At 42.3% G+C, this 26,313-nt stretch overlaps 1 protein-coding gene across 2 annotated transcripts; it reads left to right on the plus strand.

Moving 5' to 3' along the window:
* Positions 1-1,263: 1,263 nt before the first annotated feature.
* LOC310986612 (serine/threonine-protein kinase 4-like) lies at positions 1,264-26,186 on the plus strand. Of its 2 annotated transcripts, none has more exons than XM_083972589.1 (11): positions 1,264-1,627; positions 6,442-6,522; positions 6,807-6,935; positions 7,502-7,616; positions 7,720-7,884; positions 8,422-8,589; positions 8,741-8,878; positions 9,257-9,388; positions 9,486-9,696; positions 19,215-19,366; positions 24,817-26,186. In XM_083972589.1, the coding sequence occupies exons 1-11, from the start codon at positions 1,584-1,586 to the stop codon at positions 24,973-24,975; spliced, it is 1,494 nt and encodes a 497-aa protein (XP_083828715.1). In that variant the 5' UTR covers positions 1,264-1,583; the 3' UTR covers positions 24,976-26,186. The 2 variants fall into 2 exon arrangements, with proteins under 2 accessions (XP_083828715.1, XP_083828716.1); XM_083972590.1 differs by having other exon boundaries at positions 19,215-19,363.
* The last annotated feature ends 127 nt before the right edge of the window (positions 26,187-26,313 follow it).

A 26,313-nucleotide genomic window follows, 5' to 3' on the forward strand; every position in this document is an offset into this window, starting at 1 on the left:
TCTTCATGAAGGGAGCTGCTCTGTCAGGTTGTCACTGCATTTTACACAAGAAAAGTTACATTTCCAACTGATCAGGGTTTGTATTTGGATTCTCAGTTGATAAAATATTGTCTGACATCTGTAATGGTTACTTTTCTTTATGTTCATCAATTAACTTTATGAGGAAACCGGAAAATGTCTTAAATTGAATCTATTGATCTGCTGTCACAGACTGATATCAATAATAACTTCAGTCCATAGGGAGACAGGAGTGAGAGGACTCATTGAATTGTTTCTGTATTAATCATTTAATTGGTTCATGCATGCAATCATCTTCTACTCTGGTTTGCAGCCAGGAGCCAAAACCACTCAGACACTAGCTTGGACTGTGTCTGTTTCTGTAGAGTCCGAACTAAGCAGATTTTCGTCTGTTAGTGCCACAGTGCAGAAATTAACACAATTACAGCAGCAACATGACAGAACAGAAAGAAAAACTGCAAAAATACCGGATAAATGATAGTGTCTATCTAATAAAATAATATGTTCAATTGAATATTTAAATATAACAAAATAGTAGCAGATACATGATATTACATAGATGGTGTAACAGTCCACAGTTTATCTTGTAATGACAGAGCAGAGGGTCAGTGACCTCAGTCTCCACACCTGGATGCAGCAGATCACCTGTGGAGGTGGGAGGAGAGCTCAGCTCAGTCACGGTCATGAAGCAGGGTCAGGGAGGTTTCAACATGTCCACAGATGAGGAGCAGAGGAACCAGAGTCAGTGTGGTTCTTAATAAAGAGTGGGTATTGGATAAATATGGATATTTGATACATTTAGTTATTGTTGTTGTATTACAACACATGGCTCCAGACTTTTTTTCCCCCAGGAGCACAGTGGCCCCTAACTTTAGATTTTAGGAGTGCAAGTAGAAAATTTTGGGCCATAGTTCAACTTGCAAGGCAAATATTCACATTTCCTTTTCATTCCTTATCCTCCTCACACACATTGGCCTGGCACCTGTATGACAGATTTCAGATTTGTTGACTCGCCCCGTCCACATTTCACCAGTGAGGTAAATTTACTGGATGCGCATGTGCAAGTAGATGAAAAATTCAAATTTTAGGGGCAAAATGCCGTCATTTCGGGGCAGTCGGCCCTGCCACAGTCGGGACAGTATGACAGGAAGTGTGAGTGCGGCGCCCCCTCCCGCCGCCCCCCGGTACTGCAGCCTTTGTCTGCACCGCCTTCCTCGCTCACTCTTCCTGGTTTCTTCCCCTGGATGTCACGGCGCTCACCGAGCGGTTTGTCCAACTAGTGTGAAGCTGTCCCGGGATGAGCCGGGCCGGGGGACACGGCAGCGGGCTGGAGTGTGTTCACAGCGGGAGCGAGGTGTCGCCGAGAGCCGGGCGGAGGAGCCGCTGTGGTCGGCAGTGAGAGACCGAGGACCGCGGCTAGCTGCTGCTGCTAGCTGCTGTTAGCAGGCGGCGACGAGCCGTCCGAGGAAGCGCTCACAACCTGGGCTGCGTTTGACAAACACAAGGCTACCGGAGACCAGTCGGCGGAGACACCAGAGGAGGAGGAGGAGGAGGAGGGGGACAACATGGAGAACAAGGACAAGGTGCAGATGAGGAACCACCCGCGGAGGTAAGGAGGGCTGGGAGGGACACCGACCGGTCGACGGTCTGACATCTCCCCGATGAGTTGATCAGTGTGGGCTGAAGTTAGCTGCTGCTACCGCTGAGGGACAGAGACACTGGGGGAGCGAGAGACACCGAGGGACAGGGGGGCAGAGACACTTAGGGACACAGAGACAGTGAGACACTAAAGGCAGTGGGACAGGGGGATACAGAGAGACAGCGAGGGACACAGAAACATTGAGACACTGAGGGACACAGAGAAACAGCGAGGGACACAGAGACAGGAGGACAGGGACTCAAAGACAGGGGGACAGAGAGACACAGAGGGACTCAGAGACAGGGGGACAGGGACAGAGAGACACTGAGGGACACCGAGGGACTCAGAGACAGGGGACAGGGACAGAGGGACAGCTAGGGGGACAAGGTCAGAGCCTTGGACTGGTCCTGACCCTGTCCTGCAGCCTGCAGCTCAGGGACACCAGTGTGAAACCAGAGCAGCCAGAGACGGTGACAGTGACACCGTCCTCACCGGAGTCACCTGTTCATCATTATTAATCAGTTGGTCTGCAGGTGTGTGTGTGTGTTTATGATTAATAAATCTCCTCCGTGACTGATATAACACACTGATATAGCTAAACATGACATGGAAACGTTACATTTCCAGAAGACCAGAACGAGAATTTACAACATTACAACATACAAATTGTATAAAATCATTTAATAAAAACTAGATGACAGTAGAGATATCACCATGAAAATGTTCTACAGTACACTCAGGACATGTTGATGGTTTTTGGCAACATCATAAACCACTGTAGAAAATAATCCATATTTAATGGGTTATAACAGACTGACAGTTTAATGCAGAGGTGTTGTGTACTTAGAAATATCTAAAGGTTTAAAAAGATACCCTTAGTCCCAGAGCAATTATCTGACTAATTGATTAGTCAGTTGCAGAAAACGAACTGTTCATATTGTCAAATAAATCTTTTGGTCATTTAAGTTTACGTCCCAAAATCAGCTGGTCCCAGCCAGTTCAGGTGTGAGTTATCTCGATTATTTGTGGACTGTGGGACGTTAAAGCACCATCCTGTGATTTTCTTACGTTGTTTCAATAATTAATCTAGAAAATGGTCAGTGAATTAATCAATAATCAAGATAATAATTTAAGTCACAGCTCTGTGTGACAGTAAAACAGCTCAATTTATAATATATCATATCAGGTTTTTGGACTTAAATAAATGGTAATAAGCAGAATGTGTTGTATAAAACTCAGCTCAGTATCTGTGTTGATGTGTTGTGTCTAATCTCTGGTGTTTGTCACCATCAAAGCTCAGCTGATCCTCTTTAATGCTGTAACTCTGTCTGTGCATGTTGGCTAAGATGCTCTGCTAATCTGCTTTAAGTGAACCAGCTCAGAGCAGATGCAGGTGCAGTAGCTGCTGCGGGTCAGAGGTGTGTGGGTTAGGGTTTTGTGAACAAATGCGTGGCAGTGCACAGTCAACTTTTAATTTAATCTGTTCAATCAAATTTAATCTGGGGTCTTTGGTGCCGTCAGTGAAAAGCGTCTGGTTTCTGTCGGTGACGATGATTCAGAGCAGATCTCACAATTCACCACAAACCCCACCACCCCACACCCGTCCCTCCCCCCAAAGCCCTGACATGACATCAACACCATTGACGATCTGTGGGAAGATCTGTAAAACTAAAACATACATGAGAGCAGAGGAGGGTGGGGGACATTAATTTAGAAAGTGTTTGGTCAGAGTTGATTGTGTTTGACAGTAGGAACTGAGTTGTTCCCATTTCTGTCCATTTATCAGGAGGACAGTAAAACTCTCTTATCACGTCCACTCACTCGTCCAGTGTTTCCTCATCAGGCGAAGACGCAGGGTCTCATCACGGTCTTCGTCCCAGTTCGTCCTCATGCTTCATTCAAGGCTGTTTGACAGTTTGTTGGTCGTGAGGTTCAGGTCGAGCGGCCATAGTCCAACGCAAACAAAAACAACATATATGGCCTGTTTTATTCTGTAGTTGATAACAGCACTGTCGACGGCAAAAGTGCAAAGAAGTTTTATTTAACATCTGTTTAAATACTATTATGTTTCCATTTTTTTTAGGTATTAAATGATTAATTATTTACTTTATAAGTGAAAATAATTTTGAGCACAAATATCTGTGCAGATTCATCAACCTCTGGTCACGCTTCTGATAAGGTTTAACAATGCATCAAAAATACAGACACTAAACCACTGCACCTCAGTTGATGTATTTCATGTAAAGTCTCTAATGTCATTTAGAAACTAGGAAGGATTTTTTTTACTTAGTTCTAGTTTAGTTCTTTATTTTATGGACAGTCAGTTATAGAGAAACAGCTGCAGCAGTAGTAGAAGAAGAAGAACCGATCAGCTCGGACCACAACTGTCTCAACATTATTATTAAACAATATGTCCAGTAGAATTTCACATATTTTACAAATGGAGAAAGTTGGTGTTTATTAGGACAGAAAGAATAGAAATGTGTGCGTATGTATCTACGCAAACAAACCCACAAACCCAGGGCCAGTTCATTTATAGTGTGTCAGTGTGCGTCAAACACAGGAATCAACCTTTGACCACAACTTAGTAAGATGTGTTGATCTGTTTTCTATTGTGCAAAACTTCATGAACTAAATTTGTTCCCTGTGAGAGTGAGGAACAAACCAGTGTGTAATATCATGTCTAAAACAAAGATATTAAACTGTGAACTCTATCACATGTTGACTGACACTGTGATAAGATTCAAACCACTAAATTCAAACATTGAACGTGTGTTTACTCAAAAACCAGAACAACCAGGGACTTTGGAGATAAAACTGCGTGCAGCTCGTGCTCTCGTCCGGGAGCAGCAGTTGTGCAGCTCAGTGTCAGAAATAGACGCACTTGAGAAATAAGAGAAGGAGCTGAGGACAAACAAGGGACATTTTAAATTTAGCAAAGTAAATATTTGCTGTGTTCAGAAGTTTTAACCTCTGTGATTAAAACACATGTCTCTGTAGACGTTCGCCGAGGCCTCTTGAGATGCAGATTATGGGCTGCTACGGTAGATTGGCGTTCGAATGCACGGGTCATTGACTTGTGTGGTTTGTGGCTTGACGTCGCTGTGGCGGGCGGCCGGGCAGCGGGGCAGATGGCGGCACAGGGTGGAGGACAAACGCTGGCTCAGAGGGTCTGAAGAAAGTCCCAGAGCTTCGTTATCACCAGACAAACCAGAGGAGAGGCTGCAGGGTGAACGTTAGAGTCGCCCTCTTGTTGGAATTCAACCTTTTACTTCTTCAGAAGGATTCATTCATTCATTTTCAATATTTAAACTAGAATAGAAAAAGCACTGAATATTCCTCATAATTGTTCATAAAGACTCCACAACTGACATGACTCATTGTTTACATCATTATGTCATTTTGCAGAATTATGTCATTTTGCAGAAGCTTTTGATGCAGAACATCATCAGCATCAGTGTTGTAGCATAAATATTACATGCATACATATTAGGAAGTGAGTAAAGCTGCAATAGCTGTGTGTGATGTGAGACCACATTTTGTATTGTGTTTATTCTAAAACTTTGTATGTAAATGTGATGCATCTACCACAGAAAAGCAGCAGAGAAAAACTTCAGACAAATGAGGGAAGTTGTTTTCTGAAACAACTTCACAGAGACACATCTTTACAGCAGAGGTTTAGGATCCATTGTCCACTCTCACTTACACACTGTCACATCGTCATAGTATCAACATTAATACGGTTTATGTCAGTAGACAACCGTGTGTTCAGGAAACATAGATCATCTTATCGCCTCTTCCACACACGCCAACATTAGATCAGACGCTGTGTGAGAGCAGCAGGAATCAGAGGTGTGACGGCTGTCGTGCTGCAGTTTGTGTCTGTGATTGAACACCAGCTTAATTTGACATTTCCTCTCCTCGTCTTCCTGTAATCATCCTGCCAACGGCATCTGGGACACGACTGAGTCTATTTTTGCGTCACACTATTTTTGTCTCCTTATCAAACATCTGGCGGGTTTTCAGCAGCAGAGCAGAGGTGGGCGCCACGCCCAAACACCCAAACATTAAGATCTGTTGATGATGGTTTACTTATTTAAGCTTGAAACATTTTTAGTTTTTTTTTTGTCATTTCTTTTCTGGAGAGAGGAGAAAAAACAGCAAATGAATGATTTTTTAACTTGTAGCCATTCATTTAAAACAACAACTAACTTCAGAGTAGAGGTGAAAATGAGCTGAGACAGTTGTTTTTATGAGGTGTGTGGTGGGGAATCGATACAGTATTGTTTGTTATTTAGTTTCAATACATAGACAATTTGTCAAAAGTGTCAATTCAAAAAAAAAAAGTATTTTATAAATATAACATACAAATTACAGTTTTTAGCACTAGAATACAAGAGTAGTTTTTCTGACTGTTTGGGCCTGTCTGTCACATTGTGCAAGAACATAAACTATTTAGTGAAATTAACAGACTGATAGCTCTATATTATTAGTTAAAATAGAACTTGACACAATTTTTCTTTAGGGACATAGTCTGCACTCTGCAGGTGTAAAAAGGTAATACATTGACATTTTTACGTGTGTGAACTGAGTCTCTGTGGTTTCATTTCTGTCGTGTGAAGATGACACCCTGAACTGTGAGACAGTAGACCAAACAGCTTTGACATCAATAATAAATAATCGTTAGCTGCAGCCCAACTCTGACACACGCTGTCTCAGCATGATAACTTTTCAGTTTCCTGTCGTGTCCGTCCTCCTCCCTCACGTCTCCGTCTGTCCTGCAGGCAGCTGAAGAAGCTGAGTGAGGACAGCCTCACCAAGGAGCCGGAGGAAGTGTTTGACATCCTGGAGAAGCTGGGTGAAGGGTGAGTCAGTCTGAGACCACACCTCCGTCTGCGACTCGTACTCCATGACTCTCTCTCCCTCTATCTCTATCTCTCCCTCTATCTTTCTATCTCTTTCCATCTCTGCCTCACGACTTCTTCCTGTTCGTCAGCGTGAGGCTCCTCCCCCTCCTCTTGTGCCCATCAACATAAACATTGCCTCTTCACATCCTGTGTCTCAACACACTTCCTGTTCTGAGCAGCTGTGACACGACTCTGACTCTGTGTGTGTGTGTGTCTGTGTGTGTGTGTGTGTGTGTGTGTAGGTCGTATGGCTGTGTGTTTAAAGCCAATTACAAAGAGACGGGGGAGATCGTGGCCATCAAGCAGGTTCCTGTGGAGTCGGATCTTCAGGAGATCATCAAGGAGATCTCCATCATGCAGCAGTGCAACAGGTACACAGTGTTACCATGGAGACAAAGCTGTGGCATATGACATTAAAGGCTCTTTACAATCGTTTAATCTGACAAACGGTTTCCGTCCATAGAGATGCTGTTATCATGGTTTTTTGGGGGGGGTTTCCCACAAACCAACACCTCCACCCGACAGAGCAGGTCACTGCTGCCACAGAAATCTTTAGGGGAATTTTGTTGTTTATGCTAAATAAACCAGGTCATCTAACTGTTTGCTCAGTTTTCTTTCTCTGTACAGTTTCATAAAGGGCAGTTTGTGCTTCAGTTTCCCCTCAGAGCCACTTTGTTTACATGTTGATGTGACTGTTGACAAGTAGTGTCCCCGGTGTCTGTGATGTCTGTAGCTTCTGGTGTTGATCAGCTGGTGCAGTTAAATTCATCCAACTCCAAAGCTAAACCAACAACTTTAAATAACACAGTGATCAGTGAAAATGTTGATACTTCAAATATAACTAATGGATGACATACATTGATGTGACAGAAACAACAGAAACACTGAATGTTAAACCTGTTGTAGTGACGGTGTGTGTTTCTGTGTGTGTGTTCAGCCCTCACGTGGTGCGATACTATGGCAGCTACTTCAAGAACAGCGACCTGTGGATCATCATGGAGTATTGCGGAGCCGGTTCAGTGTCTGACATCATCCGGATACGCAACAAGACGGTAAACAACACACTCACACACAGTTTGCATGGAGCAAAGTGGTTTCTGTTTGAGCATAAAGAGGGACAGAGACTGAAGTGTGTATGTTTGTGTGTGTGTGTAGCTCACAGAGGAGGAGATCGCCTCCATCGTACAGTCGACTCTGAAGGGTCTGGAGTATCTTCACTTCATGAGGAAGATCCACAGAGACATCAAGGCCGGAAACATCCTGCTGAACTCTGAGGGTCAGGCCAAGCTCGCCGACTTCGGAGTCGCCGGGCAACTCACAGTAAGAGACAACTGTCAGCTGATCATCACTGTGTGTTTGGATGTGTGCGCTGTCCTCACAGCAGATATTTGGATTAGAGTGGGGAAAGACTTGTTGTATTCCCAGAAGTGACATCATTTTATGTTTCTATTTCATATTTACACCTGTTATTTCCTGCGTATAAAAAGGCTGATCTGTGTGATGTCACGAGACAAACATGTGAAAGTTTAGGGTAGTTTTCCCCTTTTCTTCTTATTTATCTGTCAACAAATACATTTTCTCCTAGATATATTTATTTTTGATGATCCTGTAAGTGTGCCAGAGCTGTAACGCTTTCACACACTCTCTAATGCTCTTATAAAATACTTAAGCAGATTTGTCAGCTTGGAATTTCGACCTTATGTTTATAGAATATATGGATAAATAAGTCAAAGTGAGTCAGTCCATCAACCAGTTCATCTGGAGCTGTAAAACCTTTTCTATCCACTCGTTGTGTAAATCTTGTCCATCCACACACGTCTTAGGTAGAATATTCTCTCTCCTCCTCCTCTTCCTCAGGACACGATGGCGAAGAGGAACACGGTCATCGGCACGCCGTTCTGGATGGCTCCGGAGGTCATACAGGAGATCGGCTACAACTGTGTGGCTGACATCTGGTCTCTGGGAATAACCGCCATAGAGATGGCTGAGGGGAAGCCGCCATACGCCGACATCCACCCGATGAGGGTAAGGCAGTGTGTGTGTTGTGTGTTGTGTGTGTGTGTGTTCTTGTTCTTGAAAGTGTTTCTGTTTAATGGCGACGAGAGAAATAACGTGTTGATGACTTTCTAATCACCTTCATCCTGGTTGTATTGAATTATAATATTTCCTCCCTCAGGCCATCTTCATGATTCCTACCAACCCTCCTCCGACGTTTCGCAACCCGAACCTCTGGTCGTCGGCATTTCAAGACTTTGTCAGTCAGTGTTTGGTGAAGAACCCAGAGAACAGGGCGACGGCCACGCAGTTGTTACAGGTAAATGTGTGAACTCTACTCTGCCACTTCCACTGAGAGTGGGTGGAGAAACATCTGTCAGTTACATTACAATCATTAGTTTGGTTTCAGGTGTTTTTATGAGAGCTGTCAAAGTAAGGGTGATGATAACACTGCAGTCTCTTAACTGCCTCTTCTCAAAGGGAGCAACCATGTTATTATTTGAGCCATTTTTATGCCAAGGTTCGTTAAGGCTTTGAGGGTATCTCGACAATATTTGTCAATGTTTTTGTTAATGTATAAGTAAGTTATATTTGCATAAAACAATCAAATTTGACTGTTGTTAAACATTTGACTCACTTTCTTGTCTCATCAGTCAGTTAATCAATCTCTGATATTCATTGTCCCTTCCCCTTCCAGCATCCATTTATCAAGTCGGCGAAGCCCATCTCTGTCCTCAGAGCCCTGATCACTGATGCCATGGAGATCAAACTGAAGAGAGAGGAGGAGGCGGAGCAAAGAGAGCAGGACGCCGACGATGACGACAACTCGGTACAGACATGAACCGGCCTCCTTCCCATAACATGAACAAATAAAATCACAAATTCTGTTGTTAATGGCCACACTGGACTCTCTGTCTGTGTTTCAGGATGACGACGAGGTCGACCACGGGACGATGGTGCGAGCGGGGACCGGAGACTCAGGGACCATCCGGGCCGCTGGTTCTTTGGCGAGTTCATTCGGCGGCACAACGCGGACTATGATCGAACACGAGGACATGGGGACCATGCAGTCGCAGCTCGGCACCATGGTGATCAACTCCGATGACGAAGACGAGGAACTGGACGGTACAATGAAAAGTAGGTCACTGTAAACAAACAGTCTCACACACACACACACACACACACACACACACACACACACACACACACACACACACACACACACACAGTCTGACCTGGACCAGCTGTAGGGGACGATACTTTTGAACACACTCCTGATCAGAGTGCCGCAGGTGGTGCAGGTCTGGATTCGCACTTGAACTCACCAGTTCTGTACTGAAGATGATAACGGTGATGAATCCTCCACATGTTCACAGGTGTTTTACACACACATAGTTTATCACCTGTGACACAGTGGGAGGAGGAATCGGCTCCGACTGAGCTCAGAGTGTCAGAGGAACTAAATGATGAGGAACATGCTGTTGTACACAGTTACTCAACACAGGTCAAATCAGACGATCGACACATTAAAACTTTGGCTTTGTGTTTTCTCCAAAGATAAAAATTCCATTAATCATCAAAATCATCAGTTCACAACCATCAAAAAGCTACTATTCCTTTTATCCACTAGAGGGCACAGTGTGACTATCACATTCACTGAGGCTTGTGTGTTCGCACATGTGTGTGTGTTTCAGTACTTTGTCTTCCTGCTGATGGGCACAGGGCAGGAAATAAACAACATTTCTGCTTCCCTTCTGTTATGGTTTTAATAGTAAATGATGTCTGTTTACTTGTTTGTTGGACTGTAAAGAATATGTAAATAAATAGTCATCGACTCTGGAGCTCAGCTGGTTTTCTGTAGTGTGGCAGCTTTGGTTGTATTTGGCTGGTGAATAGTGAGTGAGTTTCCCCTCACTCTCACAGAGTGTGATGCCTTTTGAGTCGTGGGCCTGTAAATCTATGGTAACTGCAGTTACTATCAGAAAGTTTCTTAACATCTGATGAAGTGGTTGGTACCAGTACAATTCTTACTCCATCACAGTTTGTCACGGTAAATACAAAGTCTTGGAGGTCAGCGCAGTTCGAACTTCACTTCAACCTGTTTCAGGGTCTGAGGGCTCAGGTGAGGGGCAATCACAACAGACTCCTGTCAGGATCCCACTTGATACAGTGAATACACATGAGCACATTAACTAGAATGAGGTGTGTGAGGTTTATGGAGAGATGTGATGGTGCAGCTTCAGCCAGTCTGGGTCTTTTTTTTCACCGCAGTGTGGGAGTTGTAGCGTTGGATGTGTTGGAAGCTTTTGGACTGAAGTCTCGGTAACAGTTGGACTGTGTTCATCAGTGCTGGTCGTCTGTGGGTGTGTTTTTATACGCAGAGAATTAACCCCAATGAGACACTATAGCACATGGTGTGTGTGTGTCTAACTACCACCAAAAAACCCTTTGCTGTTGAAAACAAAGCCCCTGTGGATGATCAGATACGTCATCATGTCTCAGCTCCCTCAGCCCACACCTCATCAGACGCATGTGGTCGCCACAGGAGCAGCAGCAGCTCTGAGGCGATGTCCTGCCCTGCTGCAGAGGAACAGCAGACAACGGAGCTGATGCATGATGCAGATGTAAACAGAGACACATGTGTGTGTAACGCAATGCTGCCAGCATCATCAGTGACAGACGAGGGGGACGTCTACATTCAGACACTATGGCACATTTGAGAAATTAAGTCGACGTGAAGCTGCTGCAGATTAAGCAACAGTAGCTCAGTGATGATACATGATCCAAATATCAATGATACGGCAAACAGATCATGTTTACGACGATCACTGAAGTAGTAAACATGAAACTGTAACATGAAACTGACAAAACCAATTATTTATTAAATACATTATCATATTTGTTTATGAATGTATGCATTTATTTAGATGCATGTGTTTTTGCACATTCACATGATGATGAGTAATACCTATACAGTGACTCACTCTGTAGCTTCATGAATGCAGTGTGTCCTGACCGAGGTCAAAAAGGAAAAATTGATTTAAATTGAGTAAATGGTAATGTTTCATTGACATTAATTGATGCAATTAAGTATAAAAAAAGAAACTGTGTACACACAAACACAGAGGATCATCAGCACAAACACAGTGACAATTTATAAATCTCTGAAGTACATACTCATAAATACACACACGCACGCGCGCTCTGTCTCCTGTCTGATGTCCTACTATTGAGTTAGCATGGATCTCCACTGCTGGCAGTTTAAACTGCATTAACACAGGAACATTTAGAGTTTATAATTACATTAGTACCCCAACATCCTTCACTTGTGTGTATCTATCTGCTGTGGCCTTTTATGCCTTTAATGTCTGTGTGGTTTTATACAAAGTTGTGTGTGTGTCCCAGACAAATGACAATGGTCTGATGGTGGAGGCCCTGAGGATGAGGATCAGGTCTTAGATCAGAGATCCATCCTCTCGTAATGGCACTGAATAATAAAAAGCCTTTTAATTCACACTAATTAGCCACTAACCCTCACTCACTGTAATCCATGTTGGAAACCTCTCTGTCGTGCTCATCGCTCATTGTCGTCTGCTCCCGGTCTCTATCTCACTCTTTGTCAGGATTTATTGAAGCAGTAGTCTGTTAATGTCACCAGCAGGATATTAAATTCAGATTCCACATGTAAAACACATCTCCTACACCTACACACATCTCTGGTCAACCTTAAGTGTGTAGGTGTATTTTTCACAAAACATCAAAGCTCAAACAAATGGCCCATTCATTTCTCTTTTCAGTCATTAATTGTGTTATATTTTCTTCAATTTAATTTTGTTATCAGCGGAGTCACATCCTCCTGGTCGTAACCCCTTTGCCACTTTGACTAGTTCCAGACGCATACCTGTTTATCCAGAGTCAAAGAAAATGTTGAAGCCCCTGTACGGAGCTTTTAACTGGATACACAAAAGTCTCTGGTTTCTGCTGATGTCTCTCTGTTACCTACAACAGCAAATGAGCCCATCAGTGTGAAGATACGCTATTTCTAAGTAGTCTAATTTCTATACCTCTGGAAGGCATGGTCGGGTCGGACCACTGACGAAACAATACGAATAGATACATTACTACAAAAAAAAAAGTTTTCAAAGCAAGTCCCGTCTTCTTTCCGACGTTTTCCAAAACAAATTTTCACGCGCCGGCCAGACAAACGTCTTCACGACAGTGGGAAATGCAGTCTTCATTCCGGCAAAACACCACCGCTTTCGTCCACAGGGGCCGCCAAAATCAACACTAAATGAAAAGTCTGTACAGGGGCTTTAAACATCTGTGTGAAACATAATATAATAGTGCACAAGTTCACAATATGCATTGTGAATCAACACTGACCTAATCTAATCAGTCCATCTTGATGTCCAAATGAATGTTTATGCCCAATTTTAAAGGACTTACTTGAGGTGATATTGTTCTCATCAGGCCAGAGCCACATTTTGTGAGGTCACTGTGACTTTTGACTTTCTTTAGCTACTAAATTCTATTTAATTGATCTTTGAGTCCTGGAATTTAAAGAGTCACTGAGATATGTAATTCAAGAGGCTATGGCGCCCTTTTGTGAGGCCAGCATGCCCTTGACCTTTGACTCTCGAATGAAATCAGTTCATTTTTGAATCCAAGTAAATCTTTGTACCAGATTTGAAGATGGACAATCTGAAACCAATATGGTGTCTAACTGTTAGCAACAAAGAGGTAACTGGTTTGGGATGAAGAGATAACATTTAACTACAGATATCTCTGACACCACACTGAGTTTATTTACAGAAGCAGTTTGATTAATTTTAGATTCGGTCAAAGTTGTGTTGTGATATTTTACCAATAATACAGTCCAGTATTTATAGCACAGAAGAATTAAAGATGAAGATATGTGTGAATCTGTCGCCAGTCTGTTCCTCTGTGCTCTCAGATCTCGTACAGTCATCCCCCTGACAGCAGCTGCTTCATCTTTATGACTGAAAACAACAGTTTTTATCTAAATGCTGTTTTAATATCAGCTCAGACATTTACTGCAGCTGAGCTCATGAGATAATTATAGTTTTATTTCAAAGCTTTTTTTCTTCCCCCAGCAATAAAACACAGGCAAGGCACTGACACTAAACAGCAGTAGAGGACAGGAGATATGATATTTAAGTCAGTTTTCCTCATCATCTCATCATCAACAATTATCAACAGTCAGATTGTATGTATGTTGTTTGAAATGCAAATAAACCATGATGTCAGTTTGAACAATGAGATAGTTGACATGCTTCCTCAACTATCTCTGACATCACTCTGCCTTTTAATTTCAGTTTTCTTATACAGCAACATCCAACAAACACTATAGTGAAATGTACAGGCACACTGTAGCTCTGTGGTTTCCTGTTTGTAAGAGCTCTGTTAAATGATCTAATGTCTCTATACCTGCTCAGCTCTCCCAGCTCTGCACCTCATTAAAGTTTGATGTTGGTTAAAGAAGCTGCAGCAGTAGAGGGCAGCGCTCACTACAGCTACAGCCGCTCTGCTGTGGCCGTAACCAATAACTGTGGAAAACCCTCAGGTTCCTTCCTAAGCTATGGTTTTCAATCTGGTCCAGAGGCTGCAGCAACAGTCTCTGTTAACACACTCAAATCCCATTGAGGCCTGAAGCACAGTCGTGTCCATAGTTCAAATTATGTCTGGGCAATATAGCCTAAATAATAAAATACCAACTCAATACTAATTTACATTTTTATTCAGTTTTTCTTCTCCTCCTGAAAATACAATCAAAGAAATGACTCAAAACAAGTTGTGCTTTTTATTTTATCAATAAAATTGAGCAAAGGCTAACCTCATGTCCCCTCTGCGGAAGTAAAGTATATTTCCCTTTTGTCTTTTAAAGTGAATTATTAAGTTTTAGGGTGGGAGAGTTGTTGCCTTCCCTTTATATACGATCAACATATCCTCAGCAATATGCAGTGCAACTGCAGCAGTAATAGCTTTCTGCTGTGACCCTGTCCTATCATACACAGTGCAATGAAAAGTGACTACAGACTTTGAGATTACTTTATGAAAAGTGCTTTACAAATAAAATGTATTATTATTATTATTATTGATTGCACTATGGTTGGCTGCTGTTTAGAGAGTGTCTTTGGGCTGTAGTGGGTGTGAACTACGGGAGCCCAAAGAAGGCAGATGAGGAAGTTTATGAGAAAATCTAGAATTAAAACAGAAATATGAATCAACCACTGCTCTCCTGTTGTTTTGAGCTGCAGATGTTTTGATATAGACTCTGATTGGTTCGACAGCAGTCAGCAGACGGACTTGGTAAGATTACGAGACGGGAGTTGTTTTCCAGGCAAATACGTAGCCGCAACTACTTTCCAGACAAAAGTAGTTCAAAAAGTGCAAGTAGTTCTGAGTATTTGCTTCATAGCGTTTTGGAGTTGTTGGACTGTGTATTTGATGAGTTTGATGAGGGACAGGGGACCTGCACCGTTCACCTCCATTGTATTCACTGAGCAGCTTGCGTCTCTGCCCCGTGGATCTCAAAACAGCATGCACCGATAATTAAAGGTAATGAGCCTACTGCTATATTATGGCAATTGGCGAATGTAATGTTTAACTATCCCTTTAAGCTTAAAAAACAACACCAGTGAAAAAGCAACATTTCTACTTTTTAATTCACAGAAAACACAAACATGTGGACATTTTGCTGAGCTGTGACGGCTGTGAGGTGATTAATGATCTGACCGGTCGGTGTTAGAGAAGATGGAACAAAGTAATGGGCTCGTTAGCGGATGACAAACACTGATGGCACAAACCTCTGCATGACTCTTTGTCTTTGAGGCTCATCAGCTGATCCGAGTCAGCGTCTGTGCAGGGAGGCAACTCAGGGTCGTAATTAATCAGCTGGCTGAAATAAAATCATTTCGGTTCATGTTCCAGTAAAAAGATCTGAACACTCCCTCCTCTTGTCGAGCCTCACCATCTGTTGTCAGAGTGTGGACAAATGACAAAGGCTGAAATGTCATGAGAATCTATTCATTAGGAAAATAAAACATATGGGTGCAGCAGCAACTGAGCCTGTTCAATTCCTCTCCTCTCCTCTCCTCTCCTCTCCTCTCCTCTCCTCTCCTCTCCTCTCCTCTCACTCTCCTCTTTTTTTATTTTAAATATATTTTTTATTATTTAAATACAAGTAAATATGTTTTCTCTCCTCTGTTACAAAGAGTTCAGATTCGGACCACAATGCAGATGTCATGGGTCAGGAGGATGTGTTTAAGTATCTGCCCAAAATGTAATTTATTTAACATGTGCACAGTGGATGTTATAAAACATTTAAACAAGGCTCCATTAACGTTGAGCCTGCGCCATGTATGGTCAGATATACCATGTGTTCCCTGCGTTTGTCATAGAACTCAACTGTATGTTTTTGGCTTAAGTTTAAAGTGAAAAATCATTAAATACTTCACTCACACTTTGGAAGAATCCCGGTCAAAATCTGCAGATTTTCACAGAGAAGTGTTTAAAAACAACCAGATCTCTGTTTTATATATCGTTGAGTTGTGTTGTTACATTATCACAAATGTTCACGTCTCAAACCAGAGAAATCTGTGAATTTTAACCCACTCTGGCTGCATGAAGCGTTCACACTTCCAAGTGTCACATTGTCTTCAGAGCGTCATTCCTCCATGAACATTTGAGCTCAAGATGCAGCATTTTTTCTCCTTTTTTCTTCTCAACCGTTGGTCTGTGTGAGTCACTGACCTCAATAGATACATTTACATTAAAAGTTGGGAAAGTATTGGAGCAGGTTTTATCGATTTTCTGCTGCAGTCCTGCTTCTGTCTCTGTGTTTACGATCAGTTATCTTCTCCCACCTTTATAAGTGACATCTGGACTCATGTTACTCTATTTCACATAGATTGGCTCCAGCGGGTGCTGTCACAGCCAATCAGAGTGTCTGACTTATGTATACTTTTCACACCTTGGTTGGTTTACGACATCCGTCACCGAGGCACAGAATTATAAAGTGAAGCTTTACAAAACTTTATGAAGCCTATTTTACTGGTGTTAATCCTGTGGTCCTTTAGTTTTGTTGAGAGAAGTGCTCTCCTGTGATGATTCAACTGCTGGTGAAAAACCTCCTGAATGTCTGGTTCATCAGTTAAAGCAGATATCAGCTTCACGGCCGTTTCGGCTAATGCTGCGTTCAAGGCAGGCTTTTGAAACCGTAAGTTACAGCTTCAAGTCACAACTACGACTTGGTAGCGTTCCAGGTAACCCGTAGCTCGTGTTTTTACCATCCTGTTGTCTGTGAAAGTTCCCTATAACGGCCACTCGTAACTTCCGACCCGTGAACTCGTACCAGATCGAACTGGTATGACTTCACAGGAAGGAAAAACACAAAGTACGAGTTTCTTTGAACGCACCATGAGTTAGCAGCCCCCGCCCTTGTCAGGCATCAATTGGTCCTCGTGCTACGTCACCACATTCACGCGCATCCCTTGGCTGCACACACAGCCCTTCATGCCGTTCTCTCTCCTCATTGGATAACACTTGTATCCCACAAGGAAAATTTTCTCCTCGGGTTACAGCAGAGCAGAGTGACGGAGAGACTCGTGTTTAGGCTGAAATACTTCATGTAAGTGATTGCTGACGGAAAATAGGACTATTTAGGACTTATATTAACAAAAACATTCCACTGATATCTGCTTTAAAGAGAAACTTATCAAAACAAAGGCCAGCATCAGTCTCCGCTCCTTCATCCTGAAACACTGACAGCAATGCTTATGATAAAGCACTCAGCACTTTGAGATCTTGTTGATGAAAAGTGCATTAGAAATTAAATGTATTATTATTATTATTATTATTATTATTATTATTATAAATCAACAATATGTTGGAGACAACAACTCCCATGATCCCACACTGTGTCATGACATGACCTGACAGCGTCTTTTTGTGCCGCTGAGTGGGTTTCCTCACCTTTGACCTTTCCTCTTGTAAGATGTGTGTCACCGATACAGTTGTGATGCGAGCCACCACAGTAATGAGTTCACCTACATAACATCTCAGTTCATCCAGAGGAATAAAACCAACACCAGACACAGGAAACACCCCTCACCATGCCTCTACATCGGGTCGGCATAGCAACCAACAAAGCACAGCAGGTCACAGTTTAATGGGAGGATGAAGCACAGTGGGAAAGAGTCTTTCACCAGTCAGATAATTTATTCGGTTACCAGATAACAAACTGGAATCAAAGACACATTAAAGGAGGGGTTTTTAAAGCTCTGGCCTTTTCTCATCTTGTGTTGATAAACCTCCATATTGGGGAAACGGCTGCTGGTTTCTGACTCCTCCAGAGTCGAGGCACCTGGCAGCAGAGAGAAGTAAATAAACCACAGGACCAGTGATGAGATGCTGGAGAACGCCAAAGTGAGCTAATGTGAGCCAACTGTCACTGTTATCAAGCTAAGAACACGCAGTGTAAATAAAAGCTAGGTGGCTATCGGTTCGATCAGTCTGATGACGGATGGTTTGTTTCCTTGCTGAACGTTTAATGTCGGAGTTGGACCAGCAGGACACAGACGAAACACGTCCAGAGCACCAGAACCAACGATTATTTTATCAGTTGTTTCGTCTTAACAACATCAAAAATCTACGAAGAGTTCCTGGTTTCAGTTCTGAACCCAATATATTGATTTTACTACTATACTGTTAAGATCTGAGGCAGAGCTGTGGCTCATTATCTTGAGGATTTATTTAACAAGTCATATGGAGATACACTGATGTGCGGTTTAGGGAACTGAGCTGTTGCTGTTGAATGCAACCTGTGAACAGTAATGATCAGTTCAGGCCGTTTGACCTCTCTGATGTAAACGCTACTCAACCTCTGAGTCACCGTGCCAGTGATGTCTCGTCCGTTTATTACGACCTGATAATTGGTCACAGATGTATCGTAAGTGCTCACATAAACCAGTTTCCTGTGGTGTGACATCAGAGTTTCCTCCGCTCAATGTGGTCGCAGACTTTACTGTCAAATCGCAGCGAGGCTGAGAGCAGCTGATGTCACTTTACACCTGTCTTAAACCTTCAACGTAACACTGATGTTCATCTAACGGTGCGTGTGTGCGTGCATGTGCAGTCTGATGTGTTTGGGCAGTGGCAGTGGAGGCTGCAGTCCGGTTCACCACAGCAGCACTTTATTAAAGCCACGAATCAAACAGCTGAACTCACTGATTTGCTCCACTCAGGCAAATAGCTCCACTATTTGTGATGAAGCCCGTTGTTTATCTCAACTGCACACTCTGTACATTTCATTTTAATGATGTTATGAATGTTTAATGTTTTAATGTCTTCATTGGAAAAACATTAAACTACTATAAAAAATATAATCAAATCAACCCAAGATGTAAAATCCTGTTATCAGAGAGGTTAAAAAGTGATGTCTGTGGCTGTGGGTTGCTGTCACTGATCATCCGCATACAGAAAGGAAAAACTTCAAAACTGTCTTGGTGTTTCCGCCCTCTGATGGACAGGTGACCCCACCCTGCATGGACAACAAGTGACGTAGCCAATGGACGGATGGATCAAAACAAACTTCTGTGAATCTGCTGCTGTAAAGTAAATGTTGTGTTTTACAGGGAGAGACGAGACGATGCAGCCGGCGAAGCCGTCCTTCCTCGAGTACTTTGAGCTGAAAGAGAAGGAGGCGAACAGTCACAATGAGGGAGGAGGGAGAGGAGAGAACAACGCAGACAACCGCAAACTTCCTGGAGAGGGAGACCTGGAGGTGGTGAGTTAAAGCTCTGCGTGTGTGCGTGTGCATGCGTGTGTGCGTTGAACCCTTTTTCTGTCTTCAGTGTGATAAATATCAGCTGATAAAATGTTGTTCAGTGTTTTTAGGTTTTATTATATCTCAGATTTGATCTCAGCTTCTAATTAAAGTTACAGAATCATGATAAATAGCACTCTGTGGATATCTGACACTGTTGCTTCCTAGTTTGATGCGGTGAGGACCAGACCTGGTCTGACACGTGGTTCTGGGCTGGTGCTGGTTCTTGGTTTTATTCAGGTCCACAGTGTCATCAGGGTCCAGACCTGTGACGACCTCTAATCATGAAAGATTTGAATTCAGATTTTAAACCACATCATTAAAGGTTTTAGTTTTTCACTGTAACTTTCCCTGTTGCTGTAAATTGTTGTAATAAATTCTGATCCCGGTCGATGCTCTGAGTGTGTATGATGCAGCAGTCGGCTGATACAGATTGAAGTGTGTTAGGAAGCAGAGGTCGTTTGTCTCGCTCGGGACTTTAAACAGGACAAATGGCTGCTGCTGGAATTAAATATTAAATATATGACCTTTTAAATACGCGGTCGACCACACTGCTGCTGCTCCGCTCCACACACCCAGAGGACACCAGGCCTCATCGCTCCACAGCCGAGCAGGAAACAACCACCAATCTGTGTGTGGGACAATTATCGATGATAATTAACACAAACTCAATTAGACGGTAACAGCAGTGACTCTGGGTGAAGTAAAGAAGCTGAGAAACGTTGAAATCTGTGACAACACATCAGCATTAAGTGAACGTTTAAGTTTTAAAAGAGCACAGGCGTGTGTGTGTGTGTGTGTGTGTGTGTGTGTGTGTGTGTGTGTGTGTGTCTGTGTGTGTGTGCAGGCATGTGTGTCAGTGAGTGTTTGAAGATGTTACTCTAACAAACAGTGACAGGTAACCGCGGGATGACCCTGATTTTCACTCTCGTTCTCCTGGATCGTTAATACTTTACACACACACACCAACCAACCGTCACTTTCAGTGGGTACTGGGTACTGTACGTAGCTCGACGCGCTGACACCTCCGCACTCACACAGGATCATCCTCAGTGAGCTGATCGTCTCACAGCAGATTTAACTCATTTCTTATGGTTTGTGTGTCTGACAAGAGACGTTTCCCTCCTCGCCGTCCGTCCACATCGCCTGGATTAGTTCAGATAAGATTCACTGTTATTACTTCAAACCTCAGCTCCTCAGGTTCAACCAAGAAAACGTAATATAGTAAAATACAGGAGGCATGTTTGAGCTTCGTCTGTGACCGCCTCATTAGACTTGATGGACGAGGTGTGACTGACGTGTCTCATCCAGATCTTCATCCAGATCTTCATCCAGATTATAAAGTGACTGATGAAGAGGATGAAGGTTTGGTTCAGAGACACCCAGCGTCTCTACACTGGTTTAGTCAAACACGACGGACCGTCTTCACTGAGCCGTTCAGCTCTGAGACTCCACTCACATGGAGGATTTAATTCTTCATTAGACTCTGATGTGAGGATGAAGAGCTCGTTTCTTCGGCTCGTCGGCACACGCGTATTAACAGGCGGGTTAATTTTAGATCTGTCTGCTGTTTCTGTGTTTGTGCTTTCTGATGGGTTTTTTTTCTACAAACTCATATGTGATGTGTTGTCTCGTCCAAAACTCTGATCAACATTTTCTTCTACTGGGATGGTCCTCAGATCCTCTCAGTGATGAACAAGAGACAGTTTTTTTTTAAAAACACCCAGAATGTAAATCTGTAGGTTCATGAAACATCCTGTAGATGATAAAATGATTTCTTTCATATATTCGCACCTTCACATTCAGTGTAGAGGTGAACCGTTATCTGCTCCGGTGTGTGTGTGTTGTATAGTGCTTTATTATATAGTGTGTACATAGGCTTGTGTTCACCCTGTGGTGTGTACTGTAGTTGTGTCTTCAGTCGACTGGTCGACCTCCATTATTCATGAGCAGCAGAAAGAACAACCAATCTCCCTCTATTACTACAACCCCCCCCCCCTGTGTTTCCTCTTCTGTCTATTTTTATTCTTCCTTTATTGTTTTTTTTTTCCACCCTCTCTTACAACCTCTCCTCTAAAGGAATCATCTCTAACATGAGGTTAAATCTCAGCCTGACATCACTGATGTCTAACTGTATGTGTGTTTTTTCTTAAACAAAACATGTTTTAAAACAGTTTAAAATCGTTATGAGGCCGATTTGTAGGTTTGTTTTGCAGCATTGATTTGTTATTTGGGGTCCTTTTGTTTCATTGTCTGAATTATTAATCATTTGATCAACTCTACAGAAACATTGATTACACTATCAGCCGAGCTTTGTCTTCTAATTGTTCTCCCTAGAACCAGCGAGCTCTGCTATCAGAGATGCAAATTAAAATTAAAAATTCAGACCCCTGCAGGAGCAGAGTGTTTAGAGCTGAGGGAAACTGTTCTTACATATGAATTATAGATTTTGAGGAAACAACATTTTAGTTTTTTTCTTGCGGATCTGTGGAGGTAACGATGATCTAAAATCTTCTGCCTTGACTCGGTCCATTGACTCTGGTCGTCATCACGTTTGTTTTCTGTGTCTTTTCGTGTGTGGGAAACAGTGTGTGAGTCTCGGAGCAAAGTGTGTGTCAGCTGTTCACTCACACTGTGATAAATGTTTCATAACTTTACAGTAGAGTTTTTCTTCAGCGGACAGATGTTGATGGAGCCTGTGGTGTCACAGTGTAAAGGGTAATGTTTAGTAAAAATGTTTATTGACCACACAGATGCTGCAAACAACAAACAACATGTGTGAGGAGTTAAGATTCACAGCTGTTACTGTGGAACTAACTGATGAGCATTTTCAGTATTGATTGGTGTGATGATTTTCTTGATTAATTATTATTTCCTTATTATGTGTCAGAAAATTGTTTAAGGAATGCTTTGAACAAAACTGAGTTAAAATGTTTAGTGAAATAAAATCAAAACCTGAAGTCAGTGTGAGCAGAGAGCCTGACAGTTTAACAATGTCAGTGTGTGAAAGGTGAGATGACATCAGATAGTCTCCAGATTTTGTACATGAACTAATTGATTAAATGCTTCAGCTAAAAACTCCCCTCTACTTAATCCTCTTCAACTGAGTCGACTGGTTGATCAACAGAAAATGAATAAATTTATCTCAAATTTACTTCTTTGTCTGATCTGATTGTGAAATGAACACAATTCTCACATTTTAACCAACAGATTAAGTGATAAATAAATAGTAGATGCCTGGAAAACCTGCAGAAACAGGCAAATGTTGACGTAAATGAAAGTTATGACGAATGGCGACAAAGATGTTTGTAAGACGTGTATAACTGACAAACAGTGTTGTTTAGCAAATGTTGGGTTTTAACAATAATCTCATTTTAATTTAGAGCCAGAAAGTCTGAGTCCTGCTGTCGGCCATCATCAGTTTACATGTAAACCATATTGTGGTTAAAAGAATGTGCTTTCAAAACATTTACAAATGACACTTCTCCATTGAAATGTTAGTATGAACAGCACACGTTTGTCAGAAGTTTACGACTGATGTAAAACGCTGTGCAAACTCCACATGTCTTATTATGATGTTATTGTTTACTGAACATAACCTTACTCTGACGGGGGTGATCAGAAGCTACATGGATACGTGTCATACATAGATTATGGTCTTCTTCAGGTTGATATCAGAGTATTGATAAACGTAGTGGATGTGAGAGGAGGACGTGAGGACATGTCGATGTTTCCTCTGCTTTATCCTGACGTGAGGAGGAAGTTCAGCGAGTGGACTGAGGTCGAGGTGAACGACGCTGGTTCAGGTTTTAGTCCAATAACGTTCTCATGTTTAGAGGTGATGTGATGTTTTGGTTCTAGTATCCGTTTGACCTCGACCCTGGTTTAGTCCAGTTGAAGCCCACCCCCTTCTCTCTATCTCTGTCCTCATGGTTATCTGTAGTGGACGAGGACGCCGTGTTATTTCAGCTCCATTGATTGTGGGTAATAAATAGCCTGAGAGCAAAGTGCTGCTGGTAAAAGCCGAGAGGAGGAAACCCCCCGGGGGCTGAGGCTGAAGCCGGCACCAGGTCCCTATCAGAGGTCCAGAGAGGAGGGGGGCGGGGGGGTCGATCACTGCAGCCTGTGAAAGCCTCTAAAATAGATCCACTCCAGATCAGACACCTCGGTCATCAGCTGATATTTTAAGACCAAAGATTTTCCTCAGTATCCATTAATGGACTTCTGGTGATTGATCTCCGAGCTTCATGAAACCTTCCACCTGCTCAGGAGGAGACGCCGTCAGTACAGACGGCTCACGAGCTCACAGACCGGCCTCTTATTCAGCGACAGACCAGCTCATGTGGAGTGAAGCTCCACGCTGCAGATGTTGAGTCAAAGTGAAGCCATCTTTGCATCGTGTGGAAACAGTTAAACGATCTCACTATAAACTCCAGTTTGTATCTTGACTGATGCTTTCTGTCGTTGTGCGTTGTGCATATAAAACGTTTTTACTGCTCAAATAGGTCCTGCAAGATCTACCACCCAGTGCACACACAGACACATACACACACCTGAAATGTAACTTTTTATGAGTGAAGCTAGAACTGACTATAACTCGCTCTGCTTATAGCACATTCTGCTAATTTTATAGCACTTTTATATAAATATATATAATATTTCATGAAGAGCATATATGATGCACTGATTTTCTTTAAATAATGTTATGTGTTTATCTGCTGTGTTATGATGTGTGTATATTGTGCAACCCATACCAGTGCCAAAGACAATTTTCCATTTTATTTAAGTTCAATGGACAATAAAGTAGTCTGAGTCTGAGATGGTCTTCATCTGCAGATGTTTGACCAGATGTTTGACAGATGTTTAAATGTTCATTTTACAATCACATTAATTAATTGACTGTTGATTATGTAAAAAAATCTGTGTTTTAAAGATTTTTGGTTAAAAGTTGTTGATAGATGAAACACAGACTCCATGGTCACTTTATTAGGAACACCTCAGCTGTTCAATGTGATCCAGCTCTGCCTCCGTCTGACTCTGAGAAGATCGATAGTCGTATTAAACTGTAAACGAGGAAAAATACTTAAGTATAATGATGATACGATTGATAATTAAAGTAATTAAAACATGTAGCTAAACCTAATCAAAGCTGAACATTATTGTCTTATCATTTGTCTCATTATTGAGCTACAGGGATAAAGAGTGTTAGAACTGTTATATTTATCTAATCCTTAACTATTTTAATTATCAGTTTAGTAAAGTTTGAATCAGCTTCCTCTTGATCTGGTAATAAATGGTTTCATGGACAGAATTATGATTCACGTTATCAGCCACAGACAGGTCGGAGGTCGGAGGTCAGAGGTGAACTGGCGTGATGTCGAGCGCTGACTCGTCTCTCTGTGTCTGTTCAGATCAGCTCGTGGTCGGTGGAGGAGCTCCGGCTCCGCCTGGCCTCTCTGGACCCTCAGATGGAGCAGGAGATCGAGGAGATCCGTCAGCGCTACCAGGCCAAGAGGCAGCCCATCATGGACGCCATCGAGGCCAAGAAACGCCGCCAGCAGAACTTCTGAGAGGAGGACCAGCTCAGCTCCTCAAGACGGCGACCGCAGGTTTGATGCCTTGGTCACTGTGGAAGCAGCAGGACGTGACGACCGTCAAAAACCTCCTCTGATTCTCTGATGTCAGAAGAACCAGAAACGTTTGATTTCAGCTCCACTTTCCCTCTGTTCAGACCGTTGGAGGAGATCTCAGACAAGAGTTTTATGTTTGTGGTTTCATCCTCTTCATCATCAGCATCGTCATCTTCATCCTCTTCATCATCAGCATCAGCATCGTCTTCTTTATCATCATCATCATCTTCATCAGCTGATCTGGATTTCTCTCCCAGTTCCTTTTTTGAGCTTCATCACTGTCGTCTTCAGTGATGACCATATTTACTTTATTATAGAAGAGCGTCGTCTCACCTGCTGACTGCCTGTTACTGTCCATCCGTCCGGTACGTCTCAGTCCGTCCTCTGTCTTTGTGAGGACACACTGTCTGGACCTCTCAGTGTTTCTCTGGGAACATGTCGTCACCTCTTTCACTTAGGAGCAGGAGAACTATTTTCTTCCTTTTCATTCTTTTTCTCTACAGATCAAACCTTTAAAAAACAATCTGTGAATGATTAAAGTGAACAAGCATATAGAAGTATTGATTAGTGATCAGCTTCCTCATCTAAAGTTTCTGATGTAGACTCACGTTCTTTAGTCTGGTTACGTATCTGAGTTTCTGTTCTCATGGTGCAGCTGTTTGGTTTTACTAGATTTCGTGTAAAGAAACTGAGATGTTGATATTTTACTCTCTCTGCACCGTCAGTAAACAAAACAACAGATGTCAGAGTGAGACGGTCTTTTAATTTGAAAACAAAACCAGTTACCGGTACACACTGATGATCCTGAAATGTTTTTTTTTTTTTTTGTTAAGTTTGATTGTTGGATCAGCTGGTTTCCAACCTGTCGATCAAAAGATAAATTTGATGAAACCAACCAAAATAATAATGATGATAATATTAATAATAATAATGAGAGACACAAACATATATTTATTCTAGTAAGGCCTCCATGTAGCTTTATAATCACTTGGTAAACATTTAATAAATGGTTTATAACACTGTGATTTAAGTTTACACAGTGGCTACAGTTAAATGTGGAGTGGCAGTTGTTCACAGATAAATATATAAACATTTAGCAATACATACACTGTGCTATAAACCATTGATTACATGATTATATGCTGGAATTAGAGTAATTCCGAGAGTAAACGTCCGAGGTTAAGTTTTAATTTAGTGACTGTTGAGAAAGTGAATTAATCAAATATTTGGACGAGACACGAGTTTCATCTTCCACCAGCGTCTCATCAGGTCTGATTT

The sequence above is a fragment of the Trachurus trachurus genome (genome assembly GCF_905171665.1).
Source record: "Trachurus trachurus genome assembly, chromosome: 5".
NCBI lineage: Eukaryota > Metazoa > Chordata > Actinopteri > Carangiformes > Carangidae > Trachurus > Trachurus trachurus.